We start from the raw sequence: 14655 nt of genomic DNA on the forward strand, positions 1-14655 counted from the left end.
GTGCTGATGTCTAGGGTTTGATCCCCGAGCCGTGTAAAGTGATATTCGATTTTTCTACTCAATATCAGCCCGGAGTCTGGAATTTGTGCCCGATATGGCGATAGGCTCGCCCCCTATCACACCATGGGACGGAATATACACGGCAGAAAGTGGGTATACCAGTCGCGCCTCTGTATACCCATTTGGGGATAACAGGCGTGAATATATGTGTGTACGGTATTTTTAAAAGGAACTCCAATACCCACAATATTCTTTGTGTAATAAACCAAATATCGCATATATAGACGGAAAATGTAGATGTTGTAAGCGCGTATTGGCAATTTGCGGACATTTAAGTAAGTAATTATGAAAAACATTGGGTTAAATGAAATGAAAATCTGTTTGTTACATCAATTTATATCTACATACGTAGGACACTGGTACTACCCCGGTCGAGCCGGTGCATTCATGGTCCAAGCAATTGGTTACGACTTAAAATACGATATGCCGCATATGGCTGTGGGTATAATGAAGCTTTTAGATTTGGAAAGATAACCTACTATATTTTCGGAAGGGATTACACTTAAGAAATTGCAACTCGCTATATTTCTAGGATAAACAACTGGTAGCACCAAGTGGTTTCAAAATTCAATATTATGTTACAAATAACATCAAATGTTACCTATATTATGATATATAATTCAGTTTTATTGACTTAAAAATGGCAAAAAAAAAATTACAATTAAATATATTTAACCATAGAATGTCGTGCAACTTTGGCATTAAAGTATGAATCCGCCATTCCATTCCGCTCTAGGCTACTATTGCATCTACTAGAATTACTTCGCATGAATCATTTACTTGCTAAATAATAAAAAAAAGTATCCATATTATCTTGCTGAATCATGTTCTGGTAATAAAACACGTTGTATTTAGCCCCGTTCCACGTACGGTTAAGAAATTATGCGAGAACAGCTCAAAACAAGTAGTGATGTAACTTACATATTAAGAAACACTCGCGTTCTCTGCCATTTACATTGTAGTTTTGTAGACCGACACTGGCGCCCTAACTACCCTATTAAAATTACTCGTACTATAGATAATTATGTTTCGAGGGAATTTCTGTCTCGGTGTCCTAATTGTGTGCGCGGTACGACTTCGTTACGAGATCTCGGGTTCGAACCTCGTGTCGGAAGTTGACATTGGGTTTTCTGCTCGGTGTATAGCATTTGTGCCCGAATTGGCGATAAGCTCGCTTCCTATTACATTTAGAGAGAGGCGAACCGGGCAACCGCCCAGGGCGTCGCGCCTACGGGAGCCTCGCGCGCGGTGCTTTGGAGGACTTTTTTACGATCTTACCAAGCAAACTGTTAAAACCGGGAAATTTTCTTGCGCCGTCCGGGGCAACGCGTTGTATTTTTGATTTCGCCTGGGGCCTCGCGTCCACTAAGGACGCCACTGTTCGAGAATAAAGGCGTGATGTGTAAATGGGAAAAGTGGATTGACGCTAGTTATAATATCTTGATGTGACAGTAGGTACCTATTCTGTGTGGGATTATCGGTGTTCCAAACAAATACATTCTTCTTCTTGACACATTTCTCTTCCCTTTAAAGTCGGGAGCGCACCCATATTTCTTGTGGATGTGGTACTGAAGAAGTGTATCATTGGTGGAAATAAATTAACGTCACGTCACGTTTTTACTTGTTCACCAGCCAAACAACGATAGTAGCTGGTCTTTTTTTTTTGTTTCGCGGAGAATGTCTCTTATTATTACCGCCCAGCCTTCGTGGGGGCGGCTGAGCGGTTATGCTGGGGTAACCGTGCCATACGGCCCGGCGTTGAGCCGCCCGGATTTGATGACGACCTTCGGGCGACCGCCGGGCCGAGTCCCTAACCCTATGTACAGCTAACCTATGCACGGCCTACCAGCTAAAGCTCCGCGGTGGCCCTCTTCGGCGTATTAGGGACGGCTGCGGGCTTCCTCTGACGTTGAGGTGTCTAAGTCTACGAACGCAGTCGCCCCTGCGCGGTGCCGCCTTGCGGCCCGTCTCCTATGGGGAGGGGGGGCTCAGAAGCCCCCGCGCACCGAAGGACGCCCTCGGCGTCTACGGCAGCATGAGGCCAACTACACACTGCCGTCCATCCTGGGGGTCAACCGAAAGATGTGCAAAAGATGCAAAGAAAGAAAGTGCAAAGAAATGCACTAGGGCGGACAGCCCCCTGCTGCCCGCCGACGACCCCCTTCGTGGCCCCTATTAGTCGCCTCTTACGACAAGCAGCGGATACCGTGGTGGAATTCTCCAAACGCTCCCATTCCACAGGGCGGATAGTAGCTGGTCTGCCCGGATAACGCCCACCGTACACAAGCTGTAAACGCCTCCATAGAGGCTGCGCAAGTATATCACGTTGCGGGTTAGCCTATGTATATCTAGTTTAAATAAACAGAGATTATTTTAACATCAGGAAGTTGTAACCAAATTATACATTACGCCAGGGCTAAGTCCTTCTCCATACTTAGTAGACAGGCTGCAATTTCGTACATAAATTTGTGTATTTTAGAATAAAATAAAGTACAAGGTTGTTTAAACGGAGTTCGTGTACGTGAGGCTATGTCTAAATTAAGTTAAATATTTAATTAAAATTATCATTGGTTTTGGTTTAGCGTCGTAAAATATTTTTCTTGTGTACATTTTGAGGCTATTGTTTGTTACCTAAATACTGAGTAAATGCAAAAAAATAAAAATAAAAACGCACTCATCATCTCAGCCACAGAAAGTCCACTGCTGAACATAGGCCTCCCCCAAGGATCTCCACGTCGAAAAATAACGCACTCACGGTCCGATATTTCAGGTACGCGATAATAATTTATTTTATTTTTGTCATTTATTTATTTATGTATTGGAAAACCAACAGTTAATATACAATTTAATAAATTACAAAATAAACTAAACAAATGGCCATTTACGGGTTATCACGATTATGATACTTAAACCCTGATTGAATAAATTCAGCATAGAATTAATGCTAGGTAAATACGATGTAAACGGCATAAAAAACACTATGACCCAGTTTCTTTCTCCAGGCAAATAGCCTGAACACTTATTTATGTTTTGTTATTCGATTACGAATCGTATATCGTACCTAATCGAATTTGACCCTGCATGCATTTTTGTTCCAATATTGGAGCTGGACGGCTATGGATTTTATGAGTTTGCGCAAGAGTCGCTCGGCCAAAGCAAACCTACCTGCTGACTCATGCTGATTATACAACATTCTTCTGGACATAATGATATGCACAAAAAATAGAAAGTTACTATTGCAATAAACTATATAGTGTCAGAATAATAAACGGGCCGAAGGAATACGGCACTTTTAACCAATTATGTAATTTAACACCTTTGGTCATGGGTGGGTATATTTAATCCATTATTTGAGGGTCAATGCGTGTATTTCAAAACGGTTTCAGAGTCGTAAAATATTTTGAAATTATACAAGAAGACATTAATTTACAATATTTTATTCTTAACTTGGTATTGGTCACGGTTTCGGCAGCTTGAAGTCTTTCCCGGTCCAAAAGTCCGTAAATCATTGAGGTCTCTACGACGCCACCGCCATCTATCTATTTAAAAATAAAAACAGTAAATCCGAAATACAAAAGTCTATGTGTTAATTCAGGATATGGCCTAACCGCGTGCCAAATTTCATCCAAATCGGTTTAGTAGTATCTGATGCAGATGTCTTTACTTCTAACAAACATCCAAATATTATTTCCACGACCATCGAATTAATAATAATAATATTAAGAATAAATTTAAATGAGCCACTTGCAAGCTAACTGATCAGGGGACTAACGAGCAGATATAGCCGGGCAATAACACTACAAGTAAAGCTAAAAATTTCTAAAATCTTCGTAATATCAAAGGTAGCGACCTCTGTTGGTAACATAACTTACCAATAAATATATACCCTTTTCTGACATGTGCAGTTCTGCAACGTGCAAAAACAAAACGCAATTCTTGTCAAATCTCGAAACTCGACAGTGATAAAGTGTAACAACGATTTTCGCGGGCGAATTTACACGTTTTGTGGTAATGATTTAATTAATCATTATGACTGAAAAAAAACTTATATTGTCATAATCTTCCAATATATTAAATTATTCAGCGTCGATACGTTCCAATATACTTAAATAGGTCAGCTGGGGTCATATTTAAGCTATCAAGTTATTGATTTTTCTGCAGCTCTTGTTTATTTTCGTCTTTGTAACACGTACCTTGAAACTAATTTATGATTTAAAAGGAGATAGATCTCAGCCAAAGATTCTAGTTTAGTGCCGAATAAGAGATAGTGCAGTATTTAGTGTGATTTGCAATAATGGCTAAGCAAATAGCAGATGTTCAAATTCACGCGTCGGAAAATGAAGATTTACTTGAAGACAATTTAGATGTGAGCGTGGATCTTATCGACGACGGATTGTATTTGGGCAAGTATTTATTATTTTTAAGTATTCTTATCATCCTATTCTGTAAAGTGAAAACTGCATCTATAGGCGGAGCTAGAGAAAGAGTGGGCGGCGCCTACCTTAAAAACGTCTTTGCCTATCTTAGAAAATGCCTCCCGCTTACGGGGCCCTTCGTTCAAATCGGCGGTTTCCCAGCTACTAACTAGCTGATAGCTACAGTTCAATACAAAAGTATCATAATTATGTAAATCATTAATTTTTCAAATGTTGATGTCGTATTAATAGCATTGTTTATGTGATTTAGGAATTAAGAAACTACAAATCAATCATTGTATAATGCCTGTTTAGTATGATGTGATTGCCTTTTCCTTTGATGTTTTTATAAGCAGATTCTACTGTATTTTATTTCATTTGTGGTCAATATGGAACAATACACTACTCTGGAACCAATATTTTATGTTGAGTTCATTGGTGTGTTGGTACTTAGCATCATATTCTTTGGTGCAGGTAACCTGGCTTGTGCTCGGGATGAAGAAACAATAAAGAAGCTTGGAATCACACATATACTGACTGTAGATGTCGTACCGCTTCCCAGAACCATATTGGAACGCCTAAAAGTAAACTTTAAATATGTTAAAAGTAAGTTCATTTTCATTTTTTTGTGGACCTGTATTACATTGTTTGTGATAGGGCAAAATATTTTAACAATAAAATTATATTTTCAGTGGCCGATGTGCCAAAAGAAGATTTAATAAGTCATCTTCCTGAGACCAATGTGTATATAAAGGAAGCTATTAAAAATGGAGGGACTGTACTTGTACACTGGTAATTTTTTATAACAATTCACAATTCATACATTTTTATGAAATTAACATTTAAAATATTATTTTTGGAGCACTTTATATGAAAATATTACTGTAAATAAAATTGATATCGTAAAGTAATTTTACATTTATATATTTAGTTACTTCGGTGTATCCCGCTCAGCAGCAATTGTGATTGCCTACATAATGGACAAATACTGCCTCTGCTACGAGGATGCATACAACATAGTGAAATGTAAGAGGCGTTGCATCGGACCCAATATAGGGTTCATGGCTCAGCTGAAATTATTTGGTCACATGGGCTATGAGATCAACAGGGATGACCCAAGATACAAGCAGTTTAGATTAAAGATGGCAGGCCAGAAACTTCATCAAGGTATCTTTATGGTTTAATTTATTTTGAATATAATTGAATATTTAATTGTAACATGGAAAGGTAATTGTGTTGTACTTGACTTACTTGAAAGTTAATTAACATTCAAGTGAAAGCATTCAAGCAGAGGGCTCTCTGAATGCCACTATTTTCTGATTATAATTTTTTGTCCTTAAATCAATGTAAAATAATGGCAATTTTTACTTGTGAATAGAATTTAATCAACAAATATTTATGCATTTCTAGTTAAAATCCTGCCCCAGCTGTTTGCTGACCTGATAAAGCCGGACCCCGGACTGACGCGCGAACGTCCCGACCCGATCGTGTACCGCTGCCGGAAGTGTCGCCGCATCGTTGCAAGCCAGAGCAACATCTTACCGCACATACCCAGACATGTCAAAGTGGAGTTGGCTAAGAAAGGTATGAATGAAACCTAAGCGAGAACCATTTTAGGGTTTATTAGCATTTTGTAGAATTTAAAATTAAAGAAAATTCATACGACATATTAGAGATCAAATCTACTATTATTAAAGTATTATAAACATACTGGGAGAAATGATTTAATAAGAAAGTATCTCAGTTTTTTTTTCTTTTATTAAGCGGTTTAGTCACTGAGCGACAAAGCCTTTAAATAAGTAAATAAAAAAAAACTCAGAATAAATTTTGAGCCGTTTCAGTATATTTATATTAAATTTTTAGATACAATTTATGTATTAAAATAATGATTGCTAAAATTACTCACATAATTGTCCCACAGGTCTCCGACCACCACCTAGCAAGTTAACGGGCTTGACATGCGCCGAGAATGGCGAGATACTCCTGGAGAAGCTGAAGAGCCTCGCGTGCCAGGCGCCGGATACGAGCGACTCGGATAGTGACAAGAGTGACGGACCATCTAATAGTGGGGAGGGGACTAGCCGGGTAAGAAAATCAAGGTCCAAAATAGACCTTTGAGATAATCATGGATTGTTTAAATGGCTTCTACTTTTCGAATATTTTCTTTATTAGAGCTCTCTGTATGATGGTGTTTTTATTTTTACTCACATCTCATGTTTTGTTGTGGGGTTCTTTTGCTGTTGCAAAAACATTCCCTGACATTCCTCTGTTGAATGGACCTTATTACATATAAATAGTAATTAATATTAATTATTATTGGTAATTTTAGTATATATATATACAACATAAAATTCTCAGGGTTTGGACGGATATACAGAGCATGTGATGGTGGAGGCCAGCATCACGACCCGCGACGCGTCGGAGATATGCCGGCTGATGTGGTTCGTGGAGCCGATGGCGTGGATGGATAACGTGGCCCACGAGCCGCAAGGCAAGCTGCACTGCCCTAAGTGCCGCAACAAGATCGGCAGCTTCAGCTGGATTATGGGTTTGTAGTTGTACTTGTTATAGGTTTAAAAGCCACTATTACTTTTAATTGATATAAACATTAACCATTTACAGAATTTACATAATATGCTAAGCTTGAATTTCTTTAAATATTTATACATCTACTTATTTTTTGATTTACACTAAATTTTTAATAAATTAATTTGTCTGTGTGCTCGTGAATACACGTATGCGTGTGCGCACACGTTAACATATATGCTCCTGACAATCACTAATATTTTTATCTCATGTAATGAACAGACCATATTGCTATTGCCATAATCAGTACACTATGCTAAATAAATGTTTTTTTTTAATATTTTCAGGTTGCCAATGCCCGTGCGGACAAAAAGTAGCTCCGGCGTTCTATCTGGTGCCCTCTAAAGTAGAATGGTCCAACATAGTCCAAAACGTGCAGGTCACCGTGTAAAGACTGTATAAGGCATCACAAACCATACACCATGCAACCAGTATACATAAATGTCGAGAAAGATCAGGGAGAGTGCATAATACTTGTCAGGTTAACAACCAAAGAATGTTTCGTAGTATTAAAAATATGAATTTGTTATTTTATTTTACAAGGATATTTTGGTGATATTTATTCGCCCGCAAATAAATGTTATTTATTATTTATATCTTGGGTGCATTTTTAAGCCTGTATTAGGAAATACGTTTTCGTTTTGATTCTCAGAAGATAAGACCGAAAAAAATATAGTTCGCTTCGCTCAAAAATTGTTTACAGTAAAATATAGATCGAAAAACTTAGCTCAGCACAGCAAAGCGCAGCTCAGCGAAACGTTTGCGGCGGTTTTTTTTCATAGCTATGAGCCATAAAAATCACGCCTGGCGTGCCCGCCCATACACGTCGCGCACGTCAAAAACATAATATCAGTGATTCATCGCAGTCCACGTGTGTTATTATGTTCGAGCTAATTATAAAGGTCTATGTTTATTATTAGGTTATATTCAATATTGTTCACGTAACGCCATTGTAAGGCCGTAGAAAACTTGTTATTCCGTAAATATAATCATGTATTGTGTCGTAAATCGCATAGCTGTGGCTTTAATTGTCAAATATAATAGTAGATAGATGTACCTAACCGTGTATCCGTTAAAATATGCAGTAGAAATTGTCTTGTTCAAATGTTTACTATCTTTGTGTCTTCCTTGACATTGATCTCATATTATACCCATTTCACTATATATTAGAAGATATTTATACACGTATTTTATGACGTGTAAATCCGTTATTACAGGTAAAATCTTTGATGACGTGTATACACGTCAGTGATCGCACACAGTTTTGAAATGTTTTAAGTATATGGGTCGTTATATAGATCCCTGGGTAGCGCTTATATAATAGGCGGAGTAAATAATTTTGCCCTTATTGATGTACTTCTAGTAATCAATTGTTAGTAACAGACGCTGTGTATATTGTTGACAGGTTTGTACCTATTAAATGTTGTAAGGAATCGAGTTTTTTATTTTACCATAACATCGTATCCGATGCATTAACATTTACCAGTGGCAGCAGACTGAGAAAGATGGACGAAGATAGTGAAGTAGAATCTTATTCAGCGGACATGAGTTCTACAAAAAGGCTATTTTATGCAGTGGGTGGCTTAAAATAAACTTGTATCTAATCAACATAGGGACGTAATTATACGTATAATTATAACATTATCAGGCGCCGGTTATTATTTACATAATATTGTAGGAAATAGATTTGCAATGAAACAGTTTTAATATTGAGTTTTTATTTTACTTAAATTCATTATAGCTTATAATAATATATTGTTTCTAACCTCGATTTAATTAAAACATGTCATTTATCATATTTTTTATTATAATAACTTATTTTTAAACAAATATTTGTTGAGTTGTTTACGAGATTTTTTTATATTATAGCTTTGGTAAGAGAATGAGATTTGTACAATGTATTACGAGCGTTTGTATATTTTTCTTTGGTAAACAATCACATTTGTTTCTTTCCGATTTACTTCACTAATATGTTGTTTTTTATAATTATAATATATTTTACAATAAGCGTATTACAAAAACTTCAGTTGTACTTATCAGATTTTATATACAAAGTCTGTTATAAGAAGGTTTTTGGTAAAAGCAATATGTATAATAAATTTACATAATTGGTTATTAAACTTAAAATATTTTTGGTACATGTAGAGATCAGTTTAGCAGCGTAAGTGGAACCTATTGCCGTTTGTAATAATCGATCTTAATAACTATTTTCGATACAGCTCTAAAATGGAATAATCAGAAAAAAGATTTTTTGGCATGCTAACAAATAGCTATTTTCCATCGATATATATGTTCTTCGTATTATATTTGGCGTTCCGTACTCTCATTGTTTTCGACTCAACTGTACTGCAAACCGTACACCTGACTCTAGTCTAAAGGTAAATCTGGATGTGAATAAAAAATATTAGTCAAATAAGCAAAATTATTTGTTGTTCAAGTGAATAAATAGGTTATAACAGTGGGGTTTTGGTTGCCATTTAAGTTCAGATTTTGAACAAATAGTTTATATGGACGTTCGTGTCTATAGAATATACGTCAATGCTATTTTGTTTGTTTTTTTTTTTTTATTGGAGATCGAATAGCCCGAAGTAAAAGCATAGTTTAGAAGCGCATGTTAGGCCCAGTGCCTGTGGTGGGCTGCACGTCCCGCTTGGGCCGTCCGTCGCGGTGCAGCGGCGGGATGTCGTGCAGCGCGAGCGTGTGCGCGCGCATGAGGTGCGCCTTGCGCTTCCAGCTGTCGGCGAAGGCGCGCGGGCAGCGGCCGCACAGGTACGGACGCTCGCCCGTGTGCGTGCGCGTGTGCCGCGCCTGCAACAACCGATACCACGGTTAACCAATATTAACATACATGGGAATAAAACAGATGACCATTTTTACATTAAGGGGTTAAGATATGTAAAACTCAATTTTTTGTCCACTTTAGGCGTCCTGCAAAAAATAATGTAAGCATTCTTTGTAAATATTTTTCAAGAAATAAGTAGTTTGGCTTATGGTCTTTTGCACAGCGGCGTATTTTTATTATTAAACACGATACCGTGAATAAAATCATAATTAATATCTGCCAAACATCGCTCAACGGTAAGAATTTTACATCGTTAACATTTCGATATCTCTTATTTACTTGAGTTAACTATATTCTGAAATAATACTATACTCTATTTTTAAATACACTCATCTTATTTTTTTTTAAATAATGTTATATATAACAAAATATATTTTTTTTTTAAAAACGCCTACTCAAACAACAGCTTATAGTAACAGGAATATTTGCAGCTACGCGCAGTCAGGCGCTCTCACAAATTGATGTCGACATCATTTCGTCTAGGATGTGTATATTATGTACTAAGTAACATAAAATATTCTAAAATACTGTATACACTCTATGTAAAATTAAAAAACACAAATAAGAATTAAAAAATATTAACATGTGATTTGAACTTCGTCTAATTTATATTAAATGCCTTACCTTTCCATACTAAAGGTTTTTGACAAGCTACAATATTTTTAGGTAACTATGTATATTTTGTCACTCGGTTACTAAGAGTAATTTTCGGTGTTGCGATATATTACAATAATTGGAATTTGGGTGAGGGTGTATGATTAAATTATTTTATTACAAATATTGATATTATGGACCAATGGTCACTAGACAGAAAAATATGTTAGATTTGGTATTGCTGGCCACCATTTTGAATATTATTATTTTGGGCTCCGTTTTAAAGTCAATACCTGGACATGTTTTGGACCACAAAACGAGAGTCTAGTACACACTAGAACCGATTTTAGATTAGCAAGTTCTCGCAGCACTTACTATATTGCACAAGAACTTTTAGACACGTTTATCTTAGCGGAAATATTTTTATAAGTTTATACAAATGGGATTTTTAATTTGGTATAGAGACAGTTTGAGACCCTGGGAAGAATATAGGTTCCCAGGATAATATACAGCGTGACTTTTATAACGGAAAACTTAAGCCCGAAAAACTTTATAAAGCGGGCGGAGCCGCGGGCAAAAGCTAGTACGTAATATTTTCAAACGTAACTTTGACATATCTAATATTTTAACAATCAAGGATGTAATTGTACAATACCGTGTAGCTACACGTACCGCCATCTAGTTAGCTTTGGTGTAGCGCCCAAGGTCAACGCTCAAGGGCACTGGCCCCACTTCAATTCTTAATACTTATAAATGTAATTTTAGTTTAACAGCTTGCTGTAGCTCCCAGAAAGTATTTATGATAAAAAGGATCGCGAGTGCCTAAGGCGTTCACCTAAATGTCCGACGTGTTTGTATAAGCTGGCCCTTACCAGGCCAACAAACGTAGCGTCAGGGTAAAAAAAAAAAACATAATAAAAAGTCAGCAAGGCTCAATAAGGAGAGATCGCAATTGAAAAGCACCAATTTATTATAATCTCAAAAAAGTTATAACCCTATGTTGCTTAAAACGTAAATTTTGAGACTACGATTCTAGTACAGATCTTGTAAAACGTACCAATCCACTAGCGTCGTAGAAAGCTTTTCTGCAGAGATGGCAGACGTGGTGCGGCGCGGCGAGGTGGGCGCGCGCGTGGCGCCGCGCGGAGGACGCGGCCGCCGCGCGGAACCCGCACGTACTGCACGCGTACGGCTTCTCGCCCGTGTGCGTGCGTACATGCACTTCTAAGTTGCCCGCTGTATGATATGTTTATACCATAATCAGGATAAGAAATAAAATTTTAATAAATAAGTAGTTTGTTGAAGTCTGTTGTACTCACCAAATAAATAAGCAATATTTTGTTTTGATAATAACAGTAAAATAGTGAAAGATGCGTGAAACATAACTATGGTAAATTCTATTTTCAAAAATATATTTCTTTATTTTTTATTATTATTCAAGTGACGCCACCGTCGTCTGTAGTTTGCCGGTTTCGTGAACTAATTTAATTTCGGAAAATCGTGATTTCGACAGACAATGGCAATAATATCAGTGTTTTGTGTAAAAATCGGACAAAATTCAAAATATGCCGCACAGAATGAAACAGTTCACCCTTTTCGTGCAGCATCGGACGCGGTATTTACGTGAGTTTGTTTAATGTAATTGAAAGTTACTTTTCACAACACTTTCTATTTTATAAAATTCTAATAGGTCAAATTCAAATAAGGTCAATTGTAACCCATACTCACCCTGCGAGAAACTCCACCCGCAGTATGAACACAGGTACGGTTTTTCCGAGTCGTGGACTTTCATGTGACATTTGAGCACACTCTTGAGTTTGAACCTGGAGTAAAAAAATCTCGATATGAGTGATTTTAAAGTGAATCATATAGTATATTGACACATTGCATACTATGTTTATAGATTGATCAGGAAATTAAGAAACCTCCTATGTTATGGTGGAAAATAGAACTACTTGTACTGGTAACAAGAAATTTGAAACGAAAACGCAAAGGTGGCGCCCTCATAACGGGATTTTACTTTACTGGTCAGGCTATATAAAAGAAATTGACAATAGAACAAATCAGTGTTGAGGCTGAAAGTTAAGTATTATATTGCTGTAACACTATTGTATGAATGAATGGACGTTTCCGACATCATGCGAGTGGATAGCTTACCATTTATGTGTAATAAAAAAAAGGCGGCGTAGTTAGATTTACCTCATTGAGCATTTGTCGCAAGCGTATGGTCGCGCATCAGAGTGCGTGCGCACATGTGTAGCCAGTTGCTTGCGGCGCTTGAATCGCTTCCCACAAGTGGGGCAAGAGAACTTACGCTCCTCAGAGTGGGATACTGCATGGTAACTTAACTGAGAGGGTTTGGAGAAGGCTGAAAACAAATATATTGATTTTTTTATCGATGATTGAAATTTGCAAGTAAATATAAAAAAGTGATAGGATCCAGAAATAGTGTTGAATTTTATAATATTTTGTTTTTATTATATTCACTAAAACTGATTGTATGCAGTACAGAGTTTACAAGAGTAAAATAATTATAATATGTTTATGAACAAAAGCCAACAACCTTTTCGGTGTGAACTTGACAATTTTGGCTTAACTATAATAAATATTAAGAAGACTATTGGTGTTTGTGGTTGGTAACAAATCATACATGTTTGACAATATGTTGTAATGTTAGTATATTCATCAAATGTCATAATTTGTCAAAAATTCATACTTACTCTTAGAACACTGCACACATGCATACTTATTGCCTGCATGTTCCTTCTCCATATGTTTATTAAACCAAGCTTTAGACACAAATCCTTTCCGACACACTGGACAAATATTCTTCTTTTCCTCAACAGGCTTTGGTTCTTTTTTATCTATCTTAACTTCTTTTTCTATTACTTCTTCTATCTGTAATTCCTGAACTTCTTCCATTTTTTCATACTCCTGATTGTCTATGCATGGTGCATAATCTGTGGTATTGTAAATTGTTTCTTCATAATTCTCTATGGTGGAACTAATTTTGTAATCAGGTAGAGTGAGTCTATTCTCAATAGCTTTTGTCTCTGGTTGTACTATAACTGTGTTTGTCCGGGATAATATATTTTTGAGGGTGACAGTAACTTTCAGAGCTTCTGTGATGAAAGTGTAAGCTGATTCGATTTTGATAATACAGTTGTAACAAAATTGTTTTGGAAGTGCATCTTCTTCTGTTATCTGAAATAAAATAAAAGAATTATAAATAACTTATTTTCAATTTGTATCATTGTGGTACAAAACACTCAATAAAACCAAGTAACTTGTCTGCAATGCAGTCTTATCATCAGCATGACTTGAATGATAATATAACAGCCGTCAAACAACTTGTAAGAGTACACTTACATACAATAAAATCTCCTGCTATGTTGAAGTGTGCTCATGATGTTTGGCTGCTATTATACAACAGCCTTTTACTTAGATAGTCGACATGTAATAATAGTTTCCTTTTATTCATTTGACTAAGATTACAGGAGATTCTAACAATCCTTAACAGCAATATTTATTTAAGGATTTTTAAAGATAATTATCTTTAATTATTGGATCACCCACAGCCAAGTTCACAAGTGTTCTGCTATGAGAGGCAGTGATAATCAATTTCGTTAACAATATTTTTATTTGAAAGACAATGATAGTCCGTAATATCCAGTTTTAAATGAAAAAGATGGGTTTAACATTTATTAAACTTAATGTAGATTATGTGTGGGGAATTCAGAGATTATTAGAAATAGTTTAATAAGTTCCTTCTCACCGTAATATTAGTGCAAAAACAGAACATTTCCACTGTTCTTTGATTAAAGTTTTCTTTCTCCCAAGACGCCACTTCTTTCATACAACCCCTGCATAGCTTTGACGTATCCATTGCTCACCAGCTTGTGTATGTTATATTTTATCGATTGTATTCAAATAGTTTTAAAGTACAATTTCACTTCACTCAATGACAACAAAATACAAATAACAATTTTTGGAAATTATAAACTTTGACAGATTGATAAAGATTTTAGAAAGAGAGGACAATGTATGCGTTAGTAACGAAAGAAAAGGGTAGATATAAATACGTTTTATTTTTGCACTTATAACCTTTATGTACTAAAAATAAGAAGGCTTTTAATTTCATTCGCCCTTTCAAAGCAG

The 14655-nt window shown here is 36.4% G+C and overlaps 2 protein-coding genes across 2 annotated transcripts; one reads left to right on the plus strand and one right to left on the minus strand.

Moving 5' to 3' along the window:
• The first annotated feature begins 4011 nt into the window (after positions 1–4011).
• LOC115448392 (dual specificity protein phosphatase MPK-4) lies at positions 4012–8494 on the plus strand. Its single transcript, XM_030175812.2, has 8 exons — positions 4012–4463; positions 4950–5081; positions 5168–5267; positions 5407–5642; positions 5886–6059; positions 6397–6560; positions 6834–7023; positions 7349–8494. The coding sequence occupies exons 1-8, from the start codon at positions 4355–4357 to the stop codon at positions 7450–7452; spliced, it is 1209 nt and encodes a 402-aa protein (XP_030031672.1). The 5' UTR covers positions 4012–4354; the 3' UTR covers positions 7453–8494.
• A 696-nt stretch (positions 8495–9190) lies between these two features.
• On the minus strand, positions 9191–14536 carry LOC115448391 (zinc finger protein 771). Its single transcript, XM_030175810.2, has 6 exons — positions 14273–14536; positions 13218–13701; positions 12697–12865; positions 12226–12320; positions 11555–11733; positions 9191–9869 (listed from the first exon to the last, which is right to left on the minus strand). The coding sequence occupies exons 1-6, from the start codon at positions 14381–14383 to the stop codon at positions 9663–9665; spliced, it is 1245 nt and encodes a 414-aa protein (XP_030031670.2). The 5' UTR covers positions 14384–14536; the 3' UTR covers positions 9191–9662.
• Between the last annotated feature and the right edge of the window lie 119 nt (positions 14537–14655).

Source organism: Manduca sexta, chromosome 28 (assembly GCF_014839805.1).
Source record: "Manduca sexta isolate Smith_Timp_Sample1 chromosome 28, JHU_Msex_v1.0, whole genome shotgun sequence".
Taxonomy (NCBI): domain Eukaryota; kingdom Metazoa; phylum Arthropoda; class Insecta; order Lepidoptera; family Sphingidae; genus Manduca; species Manduca sexta.